The sequence below is a fragment of the Diadema antillarum genome, unplaced genomic scaffold, assembly GCF_040938485.1.
Source record: "Diadema antillarum isolate AM-2024a unplaced genomic scaffold, OU_Dant_1.0 seq00000660_RagTag, whole genome shotgun sequence".
NCBI classification, from domain to species: domain Eukaryota; kingdom Metazoa; phylum Echinodermata; class Echinoidea; order Diadematoida; family Diadematidae; genus Diadema; species Diadema antillarum.
The window spans coordinates 867,692-890,000 of NW_027271572.1; the positions used below are offsets into that span (position 1 = coordinate 867,692).

The window sequence follows — 22,309 nt, forward strand, 5'->3', positions numbered from 1 at the left end:
TTAACAAAGAATGAACCTGTGTAGATGAAGTGACCAGAATGGTTCGTCAATCAACGCTTCGGAAGCATCTATTTCATTGTGCAGTTTTGAATATACATTAACAAACTTTTTCTGTTAACATTGCCAAATACCAGGCTTGCTGTCAGGTGGATGTACTGCCGTAAGCTCCATTTATAAGGATTCATGAATAATCATAGCATTACAGATGCTTATCTCGGTGAAATTAAAAACCAATCTGTCTCTCGGTACAAATGACCTTTTTCTGCTCGTGCTCAAACTGGAACCCCAAACTGGCTTATTCTCCTGTGGCCCCATTAAAAGGTCACACTCCCAGATGGATTTACCAAGTTCGGATTGGGAATGACGTAAAGGAATGTGAAAAGAAGCATTGTCTGTCCTGTTGATTCCCTGGCTCATTATTTGATAGTCTCATCCAAATTTATTTTCCAGTTTGTAGAACAGACTTAGGACTTGTATGTCATTCTTGGCTAGTCCCACCTAATACCCTGCCCGCTGTATCAAAGTTAGAGGTATCACTGTGGCATTTTCCAAATGAAATTTGGATTTGCCATAGAGGTCCATGATTAGGAGGTCCATGATTTAAGCGTATTCAGCAGATGCAATTCCTGAACTGATTTAGCACTATTGGGTAAAGATGTATGTGCGTGTGTGTGTGTGTGTGTGTGTTGTGTAGAAATGTTATCCTGCACAACTCATATTCCCTTTTGTTCAACAGGTGTTGGTGCACTCCTGTACAAAGTGTAGATAAACACTGTGTATCATGACCATTTCCTACTTTGCTGCAACCCATTCCCTGTAAGATTCTAAAATGGCCATAGACTTTGCACACAACCCGTCAAGTTTCAGTGGGTAATAGGTTAACAGGGTGTGTATATTTTTGAAAACTTCCTACCCTACTGAGAAAAAGCTTTCCCCTATGCTACGGACTGTGTGGCAGTGGACGCACACAGCTCACCCACCCAATATTTGATAGCACCACAGTAGCAGAATATTTCAGGAACATCTACTGTCCTGTCATATGTCAAGTGACACAATGCCATCACTAAACGGAGTAACAATCATTTTGACACAAAGTATCCATAATTGTTTTCCCCCTTTTGACATCTCTGATATCTGTACAGTGCACTCCCGTTATAACGAACACGGTTATAACGAAATCAAACTTCTGGTCCCAAAATTATCGCCATTAAAGTCTATGGTACAAAATTCGCTTATAACGAACACGGTTTTAGCAAAATTTTCGTTATAACGAAGTCTTTTCCAAGCACCACTGACAAAGAAAAACAGAAGAAATGTGCTCCATTATAACGAAATGCGGATTGCTTTCGAAAATATGTAGCGGGCGAACGCGTCACATCACTGTGTGTTCGCTTGGTGTGTCACGCAGAGTTTCCAAGGGGAACTTGCGTTATTGTAATACAATAATCTGAAATTGATTAACTATTTGTTTTAATGTTCACATAACTTTCCAGTGTATGTCGAGTTTTCAACAAATAGAATATCATATATGCGTGGCTTCCGTGTTTTCGTTATATATTGTATTTGTTCGGTTATAATGAAATTTCGTTATAACAAAAGAAAACTGCCGGTCCCGAGCATTTCGTTATAACGAGAGTGCACTGTATATGCCATAATAGTGATTCTACTTTTTCGAAAATCGGGACTTCTCGACAATTTTGCGAGTGTGTGATCTTAGAATACAGCAATGGAAGGAGAAATGTGCACATGCATGTGGCATTCCTGGTGGGATCAAAGTTAATATTTATGTTTGTTTTAAGATTAAAATAGCATCCCACTGGCAAAATTGGTGAAAATGAAAAGGCTGCAAAGTGTATGGCATATAAAGTAATTGACAGAAATTTTCTGACTGTACCTTGTGAAATGATAATGAAGACTATGTCATACTTAAGAACACTCTATGACAAGAAGAAACACTGTTTGTAATGCAGTTGCAGCATGTAACTGTGTGACACAGGCTGCTGGTCAGTTACTGATAAAAGCATAAACTCCTTTTCTTTGTTTCTTGCAGCATTGCCTGGCACAGGACAGTAGACATGCATTAAAATGTGTACATTTTCCATTCTGAAGTCTCATGCAAAATCGAACATTGTTAGACGCAGCTTGACCTGACAACTACAAACTCAACTCAAGTATAGCAAGAGAGTACCGAAGTGATAATGCCACAGTCTTTGGTTTGAACCAGGTGCAAGCATAGTGACCAACAATAGTGTTCGCAGATATTCAGGCCAAGTGAGGTTGCTTAGAACCAGTTTCCATGGCGTTAAATAGCCAGGACATCACACTTTGGTACTCTGTTCAGGGCCCCATTTCATAAAAAGTTTATATGATAGCAACTCTTGCTGGAATGGCAATTGTCATAGTAACGACAAGACTCCAGCTTCCTGATTGGCTGTTGCTATTGGAAGTTGCCATTCAAGCAAGAGTTGCCATCCTAACATCTTTTATGAAATGGGGCCCAGGTGATGAAAAGCTAGTAAGTCATGGATGGACAGAGAAAGAGATTTTTTTTTAATGATTAAAAAAAAAGAAAAGAAGAAAGGAAAAGATTTAGCAGGAGATCCATAATCCAAGCACAAGAAAATGTGGGGGGAAAAAAAACATTGTAGTTTTTATACGTTGACAATGTTTCAAATGTCTCACCAAAGGATTCAGACCTTGTATTTCTTTTGATTTTCATGTGTAATATAAGGCCAAAAAAAAAAGTTGTTTGTTTGCCATTAATTGTCAAAACCCAAGAGCGTCAGTAGGGCTTTTCTTCTTCTTCTTTTTTTTAATACCGAGTCCGCATTTTTTCGTTGGGGTAGTGTCCGCTGTTTGGCGGACTGCATTAGCACCTCCAGTGCATTTGCTGCATGATTCTTTTCTGGCAATTCTTCGATTTCGAGTTCAACTTGAGCAGAATATGGCGCAAATTTAATACACTCAACACTCCAAGCAATTCGTTCAAACTAACGTCTTGCCAGGGCCCGGTGGGCGGGGCAGAAACTATAACTGACAACACACATTATAACAGTCTTTGCTTAATTTAGCAAACAGCTCCAGAAAAAGTATCTTCCAGTGAGATGCTGGCAACCAAACTCCACACAGTTTTGCCACCTTGAAAGCTGGTTTCGGATACTGCAAAAGTAGCCATCTTGGCAGTCGCGCTGCACTCCCGTACTGGGTACATGGTGTGGTAGCTAGCTATGTGCATGCATGCATTGATTGGATTTTGTGCACATGCGTGCACGCACGTGAGCCAAAAAGCTAGCTAGCAGGCAACGAGTGCATGCTAAACTACAGTGTACGTAGTAGCCTGTGGCCCCGCGCGGCTTTAATATGCTTGTACAACATGATTTATGACATGCCGATGTGATGAAAAAAAAAATTGTAGACTTATTTCATTCTTTTTTGAGCTTAAAATGGATAATTTTGGGTTTGGGGCAAACAAACCATTTTTTTTTTTTTTGCCTAATGGTGTGTGTTCCACGCCAAGTATGCCAAGGGGGAGACCAGTGCACTTGTGTTTAAAGAGGTCAGAAATGGTCTTGTCGTGTCTGTGAAGAGTGTCAAAAGGCGCAGTCAGACTGGCAAAAGATCGAGAAGTTTATGATCGCGAAGTTTGGGCAATTGGTACGCGCGCAAGAAAGACAGCACCGTCCGATGGCTAGTGATTGTGACGTAACAATGCACATCTGTACATGACAATGGCCTTGCGCTTCGGAGATATTGCCCGCAAACAGATCGAGAAGTTTCGCGGGAAGTTTCGTGGGAAAGTTTGCGGTCACACCGGCAAAACTTCGAGATCTTAAAGATCGCGATCTTAAACTTCTCGATCTTTTGCCAGTCTGACCGCACCTATTGTGTTATTATTTTACTGTAGTTTCGAGGAGGTATGTCTTGCATTCATTAATGCAAAGCGCTCTGTCAAAGTTAAGCCAATCAATGCCTTGGAAAAAAAAGAGGTTTGTCAATAAATCTTTTGTATTTTATGTAACAAGTATAAGAAAATGAGCATCCTTGTCCATGTCATGATTTATTATGCATACCCGTTGTTCAGTTTGTGCAGTATTCTAAGTAAACAAATCGTTCAAATACCCACATTGTGTTTATGCAGAAAAGCAAAAATCGCCTGAAATGAGACATTTGCCAGCTATTCTGAGTTGGGGCCCATTTTTTTTCAGCAAATAATCTCATAGAAATAACAGTAATAATTTTCAATTGAACAAAATATTCTAGCTGAAGCTCTCTGTCATGTGATGAATGCAAACTAAGTTACAAAGAGTAACAGGAAAATTATCTCTAGTTATAATCATACACACTCTTTGCAAAATTACTTCCTAGTTCATATGAGATACCTTCATGCAGACTGATAAATTGTTTAGTCAGACCGGAGTTTAGAAAAACAGTTGGAAGCATTTGGGCATAAATGACAATATCCTGAAGAAAAAAAAAAATGAATGTGAAGGATGAAAGAAGGTAGAGTTACCAAAATTAACAGAGATATCAGCACCTTGATCTCACAGGCAACAGCAAGAAAGAGAGGGAGGAGAAGATATACACAAAATATATAGATATAGAAATATATATATCGTTGGTGGGGTGACAAAATCTTGTATCTTAATATTTGGTGAAAATGAGTTTTCTTCATTATATTGAAGCTAGGAACCATTACTATGTAATTCCCAATCCTTATATGCCCATCTGCAAAAATATGGTCACAAATGATAAATAAAAGTTGGCTGTTTCCATTGACTTACATGTTATGGCAGCCATGTTTTTTAGCTCTCCTGAACATTTGACATTTTTGAGATACGAGGTTTTGTTACCCCACCAACGATATATATATATATAGAGAGAGAGAGAGAGAGAGAGAGAGAGAGAAGGAGAGAGAGAGAGAGGGAGAGAGAGAGAGACACACACACACACAGACAGAAACACAGTTATGAAAATTAGGAGGGGCATCTAGTGAGGCACGTCATTACTATGAATTATTTCATTTTTCTTCTTTTTGTGTAAGAAGAAAAGCAAAAGACTTGTTATTTGTTGTTGTTGCTGAAACTACCCAACATTTTAAAGAGAGAGTTCAGGAGTGAGAGATTGAGGAGAAGCTATGGCAGTAGTACTGCAAATGGGAATATTTATTTTTGCGTGAGTACTTTTTTTGCGCTGAGCTGAATAAGATGAATTTGGCCTGTTTCTAATTCTGCGGAATTAAGCCATTACATAGTGGTATACATCGTGAGTAAGAATATTTGCATGCTTTTACTTTTTGCGCTAGTTTCTGGTTGCGCGAAATATGTGAAAATTTTCACACCACATGGCAGTCAAGTGCTTTCTGTAGGTCACGCTGATCCATTGTTACTATTATTATTTTTTTTTTATAGTGGACACACATATAACAAACTCTCATTATAACATCAAATTTTCACGATGCAAAGTTCAGTTTCTTGGCATTACATTGTTTTACCAACCTTAATGTAACAAAATATCGATATGACAGAGTGATATTTCAGAGGTCCCGAGGAGTTTCTTTATGACAATAGTCCATTGTATACGAGGTAAGAATCATGTGGAGAATGTGGTGAGTGTATCATACACACATGAACAAACGAAATGTCATTCAGGGAACTTTATTTCAGTTATGCACATTATATTTTTGAAAATACAATATGAAATTTATATGAGCCTATCAAACATGCATACAAAGTTAAGTAGTGAAAGTACAAACGTTGAATATTATACCTTTGTTGGTGTCCAGTACTGGGTAATAAATGGCAAGAGAGAAGTCAAATTAATTTTCAAAATTCATTCTGTAGGGCTGTATGGTAACCTTACTACATATCGACCGCCCTTATTGAAACTGACCGCGTAATATTGGCACACAAAACACGTAGTATGCACTTCACTGCGCGCAAAGCACATAAAAATGGATTGGCTTTGACTGTTGATGAGGATGTGTGGGAAAACGTGAAAATTCACTGTTCATTAATGGTTTTAATCAAGGACAAAATTTCGAATGAATATTTTCACCGAATCGTAATGTAATGTCTATGGAAGTTTCTAATAAGCTTCGCACAACACGGTGTTCAATACAACTCAGTTTGCGTGCATTGTCAATGCAAAAACAGCGGTCGATCTCAATAAGGAGCGTTACCGCGGGGAGCTGAAACGAGGCCACGCAAGTTCGATGGCGATATTTTTGCACTGAAACTTCGAATCGAAAAGGGAACAACGGCATTTGATGGTGCTGGATTTTCTCATCATGTCACGTAGGTCAAGTTTTTACGTGAAATTCAGTGTTAAATATTCTTATCAAGCAAATAAACATTAGGCGGTCGATGAGTAGTAGGTCCAACCATACCTGTCTTGCAAATCATCATGCATATGCCGTACCGGTACAGCAGAATACATAGTTTTAGCACATGTTCTAAAATTTACCTGAATTACAGGACTCGACTTTAACCCGTTTAGATGAGTCCCGAGTATACTAGGGCAGGTGTCTATGGGAAATGTGTTTTATAGCAAAATCAGTCCGTCCTCAACGGGTTAAAGATTGGACAGATCCAATCTGTGGAATTCCTGCTCACTAAAATACACTCGGTATTCTTATAATTATCTAGAGCAGTCTTAAAATTTGGAGAGGGCAAAAAGGGGGCAGGTAAGGCTTGACAACAGAACTACAACTTGTGGGGTCAGATGATCCATCCTTCCATTTGACACTGGCTTCTGCAGCACAAGTACATGGAATACAGGAGAAACTCATTATAATGTGGACCTACAATACCACAGCAGTTGTCTTGTTATATCAGATTTGTCACTATATCAGCGTACATAAACGAAGAAGTATATAGAATTGGGGCCTGTCAAATCACTTTGTTCTATTAGAGGGTTTTGTTATATATACAGCCTCTTTATAATGAGGTTCCAACGTACTACAGGTAAACAATGAACAGATACTCTATTAAAAATACAATTCAAAACATTCACACAGCTGCATTATTTTACAATCATGCATGCAAGAGGTATATCACTTTCTAATTTTTAGTATTTTTTTTTTTTTTGTACGGTGGGGAAAGGGGATGGGAAGGGGAGAGCACACTAATAATCCTGCTTGCATCTGAAGCTGAGGAAGATTTCATTTCTCTTATCTGCACTGGTGAATACATCTCAAAGTGCTGTCCAGAACCCTGCAACTTACACGGTATTTTGTATGTACATGATAAAGTCCAATACTGGCATCAAATAGAGAAAAATGGTAGCCATGCGATGGAGTACAGTAAGCACTTGAAATTTGCGAAATAATAAGGCACATGAAAGTTCTTGTCTACACTACATGTACATGTATATGCATTGAATACCAGTGGCAGTGGTGAATAATTCATGCCACGGAAAAGGTTGTTGGCTTTAAGTTAAGTTCGCAAAAATTTTATGCACCCAAAATACTTTTGTAGCTTGTATACATTGTTGTATGAATACCCTCCTAGCCTCACTCTTTTTTAAACTTTTTTTGGGGGTGGGGGGTGGGGAGGGGGTTATAACCAACAAAATGACATACATGTAGAATAGACTACTGACTCTACACATGAACAGAGGTCACTTTACTAAAAAGCAAACATTTGTTTTAGAGCATGCAATAAGTACACACAAAGTGTCTTGCATTTGTTAATGATTTCCATGTAGGGTGTCCGTAAGAGTGCCTTGCTAGCCGCATAGAGGAGAATGAGACCATGTAGTTTGAGTGAATGCAGAATATTAGTAGAACACATCTGTGAAGTCTGAGGAAAATAAGACAATCCATTCAAAAGTTATGAATTTGTAGATTGTTGGTGCAGCCCTTGCGGAATGAGTTAAGCCCGCCGCACACTACATGACTCACGACTACACGACCTTCGGACCTTAAGACCCAATCCTACAACCTGCCAACGCACACTGTACAATCCGACCTCACGAGTAGGCTTACAACTGTTCTGTCTTCAATACATTTTACCAATGAGTATTAAAGCGCACACAGTGCGTATCTTGTATCTTGTATCTTGTACTGTATCTTGATTGGCTGAAAGCCCATGACCGATCGTAGAAATTCAACATGTCAAATCTCTACGACTGGCGCTAAGACCCAGTCGTACGACTGGAAATTATCAAGACTGTAACGTCACACTTCCTGTCGTAAGGTCGTACGAAACGGTCGGATCGTATAGTATGTGGCAGGCTTTAGACAATGGTACAAAAAAATATTTTAAAAAAAATTCCACACAATTTCATATTTCTTGTGAAAAGCACACATTTCTTGAACTTTTTACTGACGATATGTTGAGGATGATATCATTCCTCCTGTCTCTTGAAAGAGGTAAGCCAGGTGCTCTTTCATTATGCTAAAAAAGTGAAAATATGTTGAACTTTGTATCATTGTCCAACTGTGAAGTCACATATCACTGTAGTCTTTGCATCCAGCAATGGCAGTACTGAAACTCTAAAAATTCATAACTTTTGAATGGATTCTCTGATTGACCTCAATTTTCAATGATGTTTTCTACTTATATTTCTGTATTCACGTAATTCACATACGTGACTCAAATCCTACAAAAAGTAGGCCAAAATGAATTTCCACTTTTCCACATAGTTTGAAGGAGTAAGCTCTAAGCCTTAAAATGATACACAACTTGTTCACATTGGACCATCCTACCCCATTCAAGTGATTGAAATAGAAAGGAGACAGGAGGTCCAGTTTCATAGAAAAAGGAGAAAAGGATTCAAAAATTATGGTCACTCACGCATGCAGTGCAGAAGTACAGTGTATCTATGAAAATAGATTCTATTTCCCAGTGAAAGAAGTGTCTGGAAAAAAAATTATGGCCGCAAAACCTGCTGATATTTATGGATTTTGATTTTGTTTCAAGCTGCAAAATTTTGACAGTATGTAAAGAAAAGATTAATCTCCAAGATTTAGATGACAAATTTTAAAAAAATTATAAGTCAGCAACCCAAATGACATTTTGGTCCATTACAGAAAATCCTAATCTGTGACTTTTTGAAGTATTACGTGACAGTAAAACATTGGGTAGTAGAAAGCTGAACAGTGCACCATGTAATCTTTCTTGGATATGTATGTGGCCCTCAAAAGGTCCTACCCACTCCCGACATTTCGGCAAGCATAGTCTTTCCGTTTTCAAGAGATTTCATTGGTTTTGAGCTGGGTGATTACATACATATTTGGGTTTCATTCCCCCTCAAGCAGCCGTTTTTGGACGGGGTCATGAAGGTAGGTGGATTAGAATTTGACAGAGGGTAATATAGCAGTTTTGGTAATTTGAGCAAAAGTATCATGTTCTGAATACAGTGTGCACTACAGATAGATATAAATATGAAGGGGAAGCTGGGGGGGGGGGGGGGGGGAAGGGGTGTAAATTTACTGAGCGCAGTCTATCTGGGCACTGCTTCCAAATATCCCATCAGCCAACATGTAACAATTTATGAAAATGATACATTCACATAATATAAACATTGAAAAAAGACGAAGTTCACAAAACAATGTTAAAAAATCTATGATTACTCAGTATTTGATTATGCGAACACAGTAATAGGAGCAGTGTTTGTGCATGTATCTTGATTGTGTATACGAGAGGTTTTCTGCACAGCTATTTGCGTAAAAGTCTCTATTTGCTGACACATTAAGATCTATATGAACTCGAGCAATTTGCAAGATTCAGATGAAAACAAACCAAAGACAATGGCTTTGTTATCCCTCTACCACTTCAAACATGTTCCTCACTGTGGGGGAAAAAAAGCAAGATAACTTTAAAGCAGGTACTGTATCTTTCTTGCCTGCCTACAGAGTGCAGTCAAGCTCAAAGTGTTCCAATTGAACTTTCAGAGAAAGTCTGAGGCACAAGAAGAAATTCTGGATGGATGAGTAATTTTTCACATTCGAGTGCGATGTGGAGCTGGCATCGTTGCATCTTCAACCCTGCGGACAGCAGATTCCAAGATTTGACAAGGACTGGAAGCGGCAGAAGTAGTTCAGCGGGCAGGGACTGACCGAGTTGCAAGAGATGACCGCCAGTGGCTGCATTCCTTCACATGCTGGCTCTGGACAAAAAGAACAAAATTTAGAAAACAGAGGCTGTCATATGTCTAGACATAATTACTGTTTTTGACACAATACACTACTCTCGTATGTGGGATGTACAGGCAAGCTAACACATGTATGAACTTCTTAAACCAGACACTTCTGCAACGTATTTGATGGACTTTTTATTTGTAGACAATGGAGAGAATCTTTTCAGATTGTAAAAACAGCTCGTAAAAGACAGAAATGTGACAACTTGGTTTGTCAACACATGGCTCACTTTCAATAACAAAGATGTTTATAGCTTTCGGCTATGTCCTATGCACGATGTTCTATAGATTTGTGCTGCTTGTTTCTATCTATCCTTGATCATTGTGTACCCTTAAAGATGATCATTCAGGAACTACAGAATGATTGTCATTTACTGAAAAAAAAAAAGTTGGGGAAAGTACATTTTGAAAACATGAGGACGGGAAGACCGGTTTACACAATGAGTTTAGGATAACAAGCTATTTTTTATGAAGTGATTACTCAAAGAAAATGAGGGAAGGAGATGAAAGAGGGGGTGAAGGAGAAGGTAGAAGAGGAGGAAGAGGAGAAGGTGGAGGACGAGGAGGAAGAAGAGGAAGAGGAGGAGGAGAAAGAGGAGGAGATGGAGGTGGAGGAGTAGTAGGAGGAGTAGTAGGAGGAGGAAGAAAAAGAGGAGGAGGAGGAGGAGGAGAAGGAGGAGGGAGAGAAGGAGGAGGAGGAAGAGGAGGAGGAGAACGAGGAGATGAAGGTGGAGGAGGGAGTGGAGGAGGGAGTGGAGGAGTAGTAGGAGGAGGAAGAGAAAGAGGAGGAGAAGGAGGAGGAGGAGGAGTAGGAGGCGGGGGAGGAGGAGGAGGAAGAGGAGGAGGAGGAGGAGGGAGGAGGAGGAGGAGGGAGGAGGAGAAAGAGGAGGAGATGGAGGTGGAGGAGGGAGTGGAGGAGTAGTAAGAGGAGGAAGAGAAAGAGGAGGAGGAGGAGGAGGGAGGAGGAAGATGAGGAGGAGGAGGGAGGAGGAAGATGAGGAGAAGGAGGAGGGAGGGGGAAGAGGAGGATGTAGAGGAAGGGGTGGTGGAGGAGGTACAGGTGGAGATGGAGCAGGAGGAGGAGGGATGAAGGAGGCAGAGGAGGAGGAGGAGAAGGGGCAGATGAGGAGGAGAAGAAAAGTTCTTACGACAAGTCAGGTTCTGTCCACTTGGCCGCTCAGTGCCCTGTACCATGGTGCCATCTCTCTCACTGCACCAGCAGTGAGAGCCGTCAAAGTTACACTGCTCCTCAGCGTAGGTACCGTCACTATTACACACCGGATTGGTGGTCACGGGGTCGCCTCGGTTGGCCTTCTGCGCATTCTCGTTCAGCTCTTTACGACACGGGGCTGTTAGAGGTACAGCATAGAGTACAGTATCTCACTTGAATCTTTTCTAACCAATCACGTGCAAAATTTGTATCATTTTTTTGTGTATTGGGGTCATCAGGATATGCAGTTTCCGCTCCTGTTCCTCCTACAAGCAATTATGTCTAGAAGCAATTATGTCCACTATTAAGGTAGAAGTATAGAAAATCCTAATGATATGTCAGCTAGATGCAATGCAGAAACACATTTTACAGTTGAAGACTAGTCCCAAGGACACTCAGGCAGGTGTCTATGAGAAATGCATGTTATAGCAAAGTCAACTGGTCCTCGATGGGTTAACCTTGCAAAAGGATGTAGATTGCCCTCTTCATATGTGTGCAAGAAATTAATGTAAATTTTCTTTCTGTGTGTCCATTATCTGTAGATGACAATAAATCAAGACACAAATTCAGATTTAGAAAATTACAGACTGAGTATTTGAGCACCTTGAGTTCCAGTGCCTTACTTGATACTCATTTTGCTATTCTGAGTGTGTACACAATTTAGTCAGAGATGGCGCTGTACTTTTTATAAAACTGCTCTAATTCTACAGGCAGTACACATTTTTTCAGGCAGTTCAGAGCCACAATACAGAGTACACAGATACAATTATGTCGGACAAGAAGAAATACAAAATGGTGGGGCATATAGGTATATTCTGCACGCATACTAACCTTCCACGCAAGTGACCCGACTGCTTGACGATGTCTTGGGGTTATTTTCCGGGAGACCATCCTCATCAACGCACCAACACGTCCCGGTGGCATCGCACTGCTTGGGTGAGAATGTCCCATAGGCGGTGCATCGTGGGTAATACTCGCTCCACGATGCCGTGGGCAGCTTCTGGTTCGGGTTGCAACTCATGTGGCCCCTTGTGGCTGCAACTGTAATGGAAGGAGACCATCAGAACAAGCCTCAGTGAGTGAGTCCTATCAATATAAACATTTAAAAAGCCATATCTTCCATACAGGTCCACTGTACTCGAGAGTCACAGGTGAAATATCCCCCTCCACTTTGCAGAGCAGATTATTTTACAGATTGGATAGACTCAAAGCTTATATCATGAAGGGGTTGGCCTAAAACCATGTTTAAATACATATATCTTTTGATATCATTTTTTTTTCTCTCTCTCATGACATTTTAAGGTTCTTAACCTCCCTATATGCCCAGGCAAAGCTTTTTCAACATCACACAGCAATTCATCACAACTTGATCTACAGTTGCATTGGATATTAGCATACCCACTCAATTGTGCCTCAGTCCAGTAGGAAAATCATGCATTGCGACACAATAGGGACTAACCCATTGAGGACGAGTCCCGAGTATACTCGGGCAGGTGTCTATGGCAAATGCGAGTTGTAGCAAAATCAGTCCACCCTCAACGGGTTAAGGCGATTAGGTAATCTCCATTTACTCGCAATTATTGTTTCCAGATATCTGTGACACTTGGCTTTGATAACACTCCAGCATGCATGCCAATCACAGGGGCGGATCCAGGAATTTCGTAAAGAGGGGACGCGTTTACAAAATTAAAGGGGGGGCGCACGCACCGATCCCCCATTTCTTTCTTTTTTTTTCTTTTGTTTCAACAAAAAATAAGGGGGGAGGGGCGTGCACCGGTTGCGGTCCTCCCTGGATCCGCCCCTGAATCAGAAAACAATGTGCAGTGAGGGAAAAGGAATAAAGGTATCACAGAGGATGATAGTAATCTGTGTCGTATCACTTTGAAAAAGTAACAATTTTGACCATTCATCGTGGTTGCCAAGGTAACCCCTTGCCAGACAGAGACATGAAGTACATCTTACACAGCTTCTATGTGTATTAAGTCTACACAATATGCTAAAAACTTGCGCGACAATTTCCTTAGTAAGACTTCTGTAACAGACCGACCCACTATTTGACTCCTATAATACACCCCGCTGGTGTCCAGGGTGTACAAGTACTCTACACCGTGTAACTTGTTTGTGTGCAACAAAGGGACATATCAATACCTGTAATATTATTTTTCAACTCATAGGCCTAAATGGGAATTGACTGATCCTCACCATCTGTTACGAGAAGATCCCGGAAGGCATCATGGTCCAACCTCGGCGAGCAGTCGACCACAGGAACGCCCCTCTGGTAGAAGATGGCCTGGCAGCGTCCGCAGAAGTTGACGTGGCAGATGGCGTCGGGATGGGCCGGGCAGAAAGTGGTCAGGCACGGGTTGCTGCCGCACTGGGCCACGGGCATGGTATCCGGGCAGGCCGAGAGGGCTGTTGGCAAAAGAAATAGAACCCACACTCCTTGACTAGAGGCTCCTAGGAGACTGTCAGATCTTGTAAAAGTCATGTTCAAACTTCCAGTGGGCAATTACAAACAATCAATGTAACCATATTGACTGATTCAGTGTCAAAATGTGGGTACTACGCCTGTATGTAATATTAATCACTCATTACGACTACATAAATTCACTCATCTATCCGTATCATATTCATTCAATATCTAGAACTATTTAAGAATTCATTTCAAATTTGCACTCAAATAAAAATATCATAACAATCTCAATATTTTTTTTTGTTGATGATTCAAAGACTTCAATCTCTTTCCCCAGGAATGTCATCCCTTGCTAGATTATCACAAGACTACAACAAGTTAGTGCCATGGATGTTCTTGTTCATTATTTTCATGTCAAAAAAAGTAAATTCAAGTGAAAAATCATGCACAGGTCAAAGGGAGCTTTGTGATGTCATGACATCATCACCTCCTCCAATTTGTGAATTTGTGTATTACACAAAAATGTGGTCGCTCCAAATATCATTGTTATAAACAAATGAATGAAATCTATGAATGCAATATTATCTCTTAACCTTGTTTTATTTTATGTAAGACTGTGGCTGTTCAATTGATTTTACTGTAAAAACTCATACAGTGGACTCCCATAAAAACAAAGTCCTCGGGACTGGTAGTTTTCTTACATTATATTGAATTTACGATATATCAACATTAAAAAACATACAGAGGACAATGTTGTGGCCTGGATTTTTACTTTGTTGTAACCAGAATTTCATTTTAACTGTATTCGTTATAAGGAGAGTGCACTGTATATGTATCTGTCATGAACTACTCCCTCCTGTCACAACCCCCGATAAAGCTTCCAACAAATCAACTGGCTCTAGCTTACGGTCCAGGCAGACGGTGACCGACGGGCAGCATTCACTGCTGGATCTCTTCAGCCTCTGGCATCCCGGTGGGATGGGCCTGGGCGCTGCACAGGCCATCGGCCTGCAGGATATCGTTCCCTCGCTGGAGCACTCACACTGGGTGCAGTCCTCGCCTTCCCAAACAGCCCCCAGCCGCCGAAATCCGGCCTGCTCTCCAAAGCAGACTGAAAAAAAGGGAGCAGCATTAAAAAGATTTCTAGTGCGAAACCAGCTGTCACAAAAACGGCATCACTTTTGCGAAGTTTGTGCCCTCTTTTACAGCTTCAGGTTGCACTACTGACAATTGATATCAATGATAGTCTTCTTATCTTGGGACACTCGTGGTACTTCCGCTTCTTCATCTTTTTTTGAGAAAAAAGGGACAAGATTTTACAACTCTGATCTGCTATGAATTATACAGAGTATCATACACTGTTCATTAGCCCATGTCCGCCAGTCGGGTAATGCAGTTTACAAGCTGTCGGTGCCGGAGGCTATTTCACATACGTTCACTAAACTGCGCCGTCTCAAATTCAAGGTGATGTCACCAACACTTATGAAAAAAAAAAACTATGGAAAACTACATTGTATATGAGGTGTGTCAGAAAAGTTCCAGGATTGGTGTCATAAAATACTTATTTGAAACCCAAACTTCAAACTATGAGATTTCACCTTCAAAGTAATCTATCTGGAGTATGTACATGTGATCTAAAATAGCTCTCTGTAATCATCAGATTTTTTTCTTCATAATCTTATATACACACCCTCTATTTCAGGTTGTTCAACAATGAGCACAGAGCAACGAACAAACTAGTTTCTGTTACGGTTGTGGAAAAGTCCATCAGAAGCGCCGAGACTGCTGTAGCAAGTGCATGGAGATGAGACGGTGTCACGCACTCGTGTTTTGGAGTGGTGCTAGAGGTTGTCTCATCGTCTCATCTCCATACACTTGCTACAGCAATCTCAGGGCTTCTGACAGAGTTTTCCCCAACTGTACCAGAAAATTCACGTTTGTTCGTTGCTCTGTGCTCATTGCTGAATGACCTGAAACAGAGGATGTGCATATAAAATTACGTAGAAAAAAAAATCTGATGGCTGCAGAGAGCTACGATCTCACTATTCTCAGTTACATACTCCAGATAGATTACTTTGACGGTGAAACCTCTTAGTTTGAAGTTTGGGTTTTCATATAAGATGTAAACCAGCATCATGTCATGAATTATGTGACATCAGGTATATGCATATATATTTACGAATGATTTACATATTTATGAATAATCATGTCGCTTATTCAAAAGAAACCACAAATGAAAAATATCCATAGCCTTTATACAGAAAAACAGTTATCAATTTTGAAATCTTCATAATGTAAGCTTTCCGATGGTATATAAATCATAGGGTATAATGCTTACAAATATGAAGAAATATTGAATAAAAACTTATAGATCCGTGCTCTGCAGACTAGTGAGGTCTATAAACTCATGAACGCTATGGGTGGGACCACAGTAGAGAACATATGTGTAGGCCTACCGCAGTGTTCGATCTAATATAGATGTAGACCTATTCTGTCAGCAGCCTGCTGTAAACCTCAAAAGTGAATACCAATCCAAATGAAAACATCAGTGACAGGAAGGGGAGCAAAGGACTGTGGAATATCAGGTCAGAGTTCCTCGGCTATAATAAGCCCTATAAATAACATCATCTTCCAAGCCATTTCTGCTACGGCTAATCCTGTAGATCGGCATTTGCAGCATTTGCGCAAATTACAGGATATCCCATAGATCAGCGGATATGGGTTAAACATGTGCTTTATCACAACTTCTATGTCCTGCAAGAATTCTAATTCTTCTACTTTTAGTGCAGGTTGCCAATTGAAGCTTTAGAATGTTGATTCCCTGGCCATATCACTTTTGACAGGTTTCCTTAACTGTCAGACAGTAGCAATCTACCACCAATATCCCAATACCCATGGTTGGTGACACTTCTTGAAAACATGGAGAAGTGCTGTAGCACAAGTTTTGATATACATGTAATAAACTCTCACACATTTCTGAGCACAACTTGCTGCTTGCTATCATTTAAGTCAAACAGTAGAGCAGTGAATTTCTGCCTTCCCAAGTTATAGCCAACTTGTTGGAGGTATGCACCATTATATATCCCAAAAGTACAGTCTTTGGTAAAGCAAACAACCTATAACTCACACTGTCCAACCCTAATTGTTGTCTGGAACACAAAGTAACTAGTGGTACACATAACCGTTGTAACACAAAGTTGCAAGCAATGACAAAACAGGGTGGGAAGTAACTAATCTAGCAAATGGTGCCAAACAAAGTTTTACAGACACACCCTATTTGCAAAAGACTCTCGATTCTTCCAAGGAGGCACTAGAGCCATCAATCACTGAGATAACTTACAGTCTCTACAGATGTACTGCAGACAGCTGCAGTCAGTGTCAGACTCGAGAGGGTCACACCCAGGGGGCGGAGTGGCGCACTTGAGGCCCAGGCACAGCGGCAATCCCAGGGTGCAATTACAGTTGGTGCAGGGGTCCTCGTGCCAGTGCTCATTCTCGCCTCGGTAGTTGCCTTCGCGATCGATGCAGCCACTGTAAGCTGCCATTGAGAATTTCACAGTGGAAAGGAAAGAGAGAGTATGGTCGTTATGGGTACTGTGACTGCAGAAGAAGGCAGCATCCAAAATTATGTAACACATCGGCATATTACAGCCTGAGGGACACCACAACCTATTCAATATTCTGTCCTGCTCAGTGCAAATAAATAAAAAAGTATTTATTAATATGTACCACCAGCTAATCAGGGGCAAAGAAACTTTAAAAGCTAACGCTTTTGTCATCTTTGGGTGACAAGAAGAGTGAGAGGCATTGTATTGTGGCCGATGTAATAATATCGAAACAGTGAGAATGATGCTGAGATGACTCACTGCAGCTGGGCACACCATTCTTCACCCTGGAGCCCTCCTGCTCCCGGCCCAGATGGTCGGCACACCAGCACACCCCTTCAGCCGGGTAGCACTGAGTGGCGTTGAAGAAGCCGTGCGAGTCGCACGTCGGGGTGTAGTAGCTCGGCAACCACGTCTGCCGCTCGTCCATGAGAAGGAGGGGTGCGAGGGCAGAACGGACGGTCTCACAAGGGCGATTGTTTGCTGATAGGGATTTACAACAATCATCACACACACATTTTGATTGAGAGCACACAGACAAATCAATATCTAGTTATTACCTCTGCCAAGGGAGGAGGAATATGTTTTTGTTACCATTTGTTGTTTGTCCATGTGCAAAATAACTCAAAAAGTTGTAAATGGATGTAGATGAAACTTGCAGGAAAGGTTGAGAATGGAACAGATAATTAAATTCTGGTAGTGAGCTGAAAACATTTATGGATTTTATGAAGGATTTTTGATATTTTGGCAGGTAGGGTCATTGAACTTGGGAGTTCAAACTGCGCAGTTTTGAGGTTTTCATACGCCCACTAAAGCGTGTGCTCTAGTTTCTGCTAGGGCAAAGTGTGCCACGCAGCTGAGAGTTTATGACATAACAAAGGCTTCTATATTGGGAAATTGGGTGATTTTTCAGCATGCATATATACGTATGGTTTGAAACTGTTGGTTGGAAATCACTGATCTCTATAATATAGAAGAGCAAGATCATCGGTGGAAGTAGCTGCTTGGCGGAGGTCTGCGCTCTCAGAGTGCTTTTCTAGTTTTCTTTATATTTTCTTTACATTATCGTCCATATGTGACATCACAAAGTGTTGTAGTCTTCTCATCCAGTGATGGCTGCACCAAATCTTTAGAAATTCATAACTTTTGAACAAATTGTCTGATTTTCCTCAAACTTTGCAGATGTGTTCCACTCCTTCTTTGTATGGCACAATGTATGGCACAATTTATCTAGTTGATATCATTGGCTGACTATTACTAGTCACCTGGGCCAAACCAAAAGGGGTTGGCATCATTCAGCAAGCTGTTTTATCGAGTACCTTATATGATTAGCAAGGTGGACCACTTCATTAGGTTAGCACGCTGCTCTTTTGTGATCAATGAACGAAGTGGGATCTTTTCTGTACAGAAGTCCTGGCAAACTCCCACAAGGGACTTCCATTAAATGTCCTATCCAAGGGACAGAGTATTTTGCTTGTTACTAGAGGAGACCATAAGATAACACACAACATTGCACAGCTGGACTTCAGGAATCAAACTTAGGTCATTTGGATATGGAGGCAGATGCGCTACCAACCGAGCCAAGTCATCAACCTTGTGTTGTACTATTATTGCTATATTCCCTCCATTCACACATATTCGGGTTTCATTCTTCTTTCAGTACAGAGGTAGCGTGACAACTTGGACTAGCCCAAAGTTGACAACAAAATGTGGCCCTACACGACACAAGGTCTCTGAAATCAAAAGCAGCAATCAAGCAAGTTTCCAGAGGCTAGCTGACTCGTGAATTTACTTACCGGCAGGGCACACTATCATCGGGCAGCACTGGTTCGGCAGGAACACCTGGAGGCAGTCTGGTCCTGGTGACTCGCACACCACTCGCCGACAGGCTGTCTCTCCCTGGTGGCACACGCAAGAGGTGCAGAGGTCGTTGTTCCACATCTGGCCCTCTATGGTTGGATGCCCACCAGCATCACTGCAACCTGTACAGTGACAACAAGTACAGCTGTATATTGCAGACTAAAGAAAAAACAACAACATTCCAAGTACAGTCCAACCTCAATTATCTGGCCTTATCATATCCAGAGTCTGAACAAATAAGGAGAGATTTCAAACTCATTTCAAACTTCTCTACAAAAGTCACAAGATTTACTTTTTAAAATTCCCAACAGAAACATTTGAGGAATTTTTCAGCAAAATGATTCAATTTCCTTCAAAAACAAACTATGATTTCAAGTAGGCTCTCGCATATATGACACCAATGTTGCGGTGTACACTACCTACTCAGCTACCACTGGGTTGGCATCGCACACGCACATGCACATCGTTTCTCTCACATCTGGTCAAATCGCTTATCTGGACAGGTGCTGGTCTGGACAAAGCCAGATAACAGAGGTACAGTTGTATTCATGTTGACTTTTAATACTGGAACATATCAATCAAAACAAGATAGTGACAATTTTGTTCAATCAGAGACACTTGGAAAAATATTGTTTCCTGTGTTTTGTATGGCATAGTGACTCATTTTAAATTAGGCATCACCCTCTGGTAGGAAAGATTCGAGCAGATTGTGTGCAGGCAGGCAACAGACTCCCTCTATGATCCCACTAGAAAGCTACTCACCAGGGCAGACGATATCGGGGCAGCAGGCGCCCTCGATGGCCAAGGCCCGACAACCCTCGGGTGTCTCCGGACAGGGCAGGGTGGTGCAGACGGGCTTGCCGTCCACACAGGAGCAAGTGGTGCACTCGTCAACAGACCAGGAAGACTTGGACCGACAGGAATCGTCATCTGGGAGTCAAACAACAGATGAAGGGTGCGGATGAAAGAGATGGTCATCATAGTTACATACACTAGTAATATATGATTCTAAGTTTCTCTCTTTCACAGTCACTTACTTCCCAATTAGTATCTTTCAAAAAGATAGCATCAGGGTGTATGGTAAAGGCTAAAATCCTTGAGCTAAAGATTTGAAACTGGTTAAAGTTCATGGCACAAGGAAACTGAACAGTTCAAGCAAAATACCTAGCAAGGTCTTATAAGGCAGATCATGAGACAAAAATGCAGACAGGCCAATACCCCCTCCCAAAATACATGTCATATACATATATATTGACACTGTATACAATGACATTCAAATTTCTATACATTGATGTTGTTTCACAGCAACAGAAAACATTACCAGTACACTGGCATTGCCTGGACAGGGATGCATACAGCAACAAATCACAAAATGTACCCTATATCTATACCAACCAACACGCCAATTTGTACATCCACTACAATTACAGGCACATTTCTAAATATCTGCCCCAGCCCCGACCCTCATTTCCCCAAACTTGCGAATCTCACCACATGTGTAGCTCGGAAAGCAGTGTCCCTCGATCTCTCGCACCTCACATCCATCGGGGATCCGAGGAGGCATGAAGACGACGTGCTTGGTGTTTCCATGGAAACAGCTGCCCTGGGTTCGGCAGTTCTCATACCACACTTCGCCATGAGAGTGCTGACTGCCAGATTCATCAAAGCAGGCTGCACGAATAGAGATTGAGAGACAAGAGATATCTCTTCAGAGTGTGCGAACACAGAACTGGTGAAAGATCATGTATGTGATGGTGCGATATCTCGAATTCGATGATGATGACATCGCCGTATTAGACTTGGCTTTGCTTTGTTGAATAGAGTCTGAGAGGGAAAGAGCTGAGATCTCATCACCTTGACTTCATGGGGTCTGAGAAAGGGTGAGGAGGTAAGATATGAGATTTCGTATTCTCTACTTCTCGGTTAAGAGAAGGCAACAGAGGGAAAAACAAAGCTCAATTCAATACAAGGCAAATTACAAGATCTCGCGTTCTTGCTTTATCCAGGAGGCTAGGATGAGATGATTGACAAGGAATTGTCTTGTCTTCTTTATGGCACTAATAAACTTCACTAAATACCCATCACAGATCTTGCATTGCTCTGGCGATTGAAAAAAAAAAAACACCTCACACATACAGTGTACACCATCTCATACGTCTCTTTATTAACCTATTAACTAACATAATCTGCTGGGCTGTGTGCAAAGCCAGTGGGTATTCAAAAAACTTGGAATTAAGGGGAATAGGACAATATAGGAGTGATATCACTAAATTGGGGAATACAATGTATGATAGGAGGTGTTAGTCTCTGGCAGCCTAAACCTAGTGAGATGTGATTTCCAGGCATGTAAAATGCAGTGTACTCACTGTCAAAATGATTTTGTCCCATACTTGTTTTTTATTCACAGTAAAATTATCAAGAGGTGTGAGCTGAAGTGCAAAAGAATCTAATTCCAGTTTTGTTTGACTGTTTGCCTTCCATAATGTCCCAGTGTGTAGTGGGAAGAAAGAACAGACCTGAGGGTGGAATTGATAGCAAATGGCCAGTCATACTCACTTTCTTCCAGCGCCTTCACACACATAAACCTGGATCCAGTGTAGCAACACATGTAGGGCAACTCACAGTCCTCTGCAGAATCGCATCTCTTCTCAGAGATGATCTTGGGTTCTCTCAGTGACGGGCAACGCATTCCTGAATGAAACAAATATTGATATTTGTAGTAACACACAGAGCGTCTCACTGAAAGCAAATCTGAAAACATGCACTGACACATGTGTGTTCCACAAGTCCCTCACGTTGAAATGTTTAATAATTTGTAATTACTCATTAAGTAAGTGAAAAATTGAGTCCATCGGGATTCGAACCTGAGGCCTCCGGATGCTAGCCTAGTGCTCTACCGACTGAGCTGTAGAAAGCCCTAGTACAGTGTTCGTACTACATTTGTAGCTTCTGACCATGCGAGCATTGAGATTTAAAGGTTTCTTGGACGAACTCTGGACTAGGGCTTTCTATGTGTACAATGTACAGCAACTGTAGCTTAGTCGGCAGAGCACCAGGCTAGCATCCGGAGGTCTCGGGTTC

At 41.3% G+C, this 22,309-nt stretch overlaps 1 protein-coding gene across 1 annotated transcript in view; it reads right to left on the bottom strand.

Moving 5' to 3' along the window:
• Positions 1–9,982: 9,982 nt before the first annotated feature.
• Positions 9,983–22,309, bottom strand: part of LOC139736655 (uncharacterized) — a 16,519-nt gene continuing 4,192 nt past the window's right edge. The window contains exons 7-17 of the mRNA XM_071647404.1: positions 21,785–21,919; positions 20,720–20,899; positions 19,991–20,158; positions 19,165–19,350; positions 17,630–17,851; positions 17,104–17,301; positions 14,671–14,874; positions 13,553–13,762; positions 12,182–12,391; positions 11,289–11,489; positions 9,983–10,110 (exon numbers count right to left, since the gene is read on the bottom strand). Of these exons, the coding sequence (XP_071503505.1) occupies positions 9,983–10,110; positions 11,289–11,489; positions 12,182–12,391; positions 13,553–13,762; positions 14,671–14,874; positions 17,104–17,301; positions 17,630–17,851; positions 19,165–19,350; positions 19,991–20,158; positions 20,720–20,899; positions 21,785–21,919 (2,042 nt within the window). The remainder of the gene's footprint in view (positions 10,111–11,288; positions 11,490–12,181; positions 12,392–13,552; positions 13,763–14,670; positions 14,875–17,103; positions 17,302–17,629; positions 17,852–19,164; positions 19,351–19,990; positions 20,159–20,719; positions 20,900–21,784; positions 21,920–22,309) is intronic.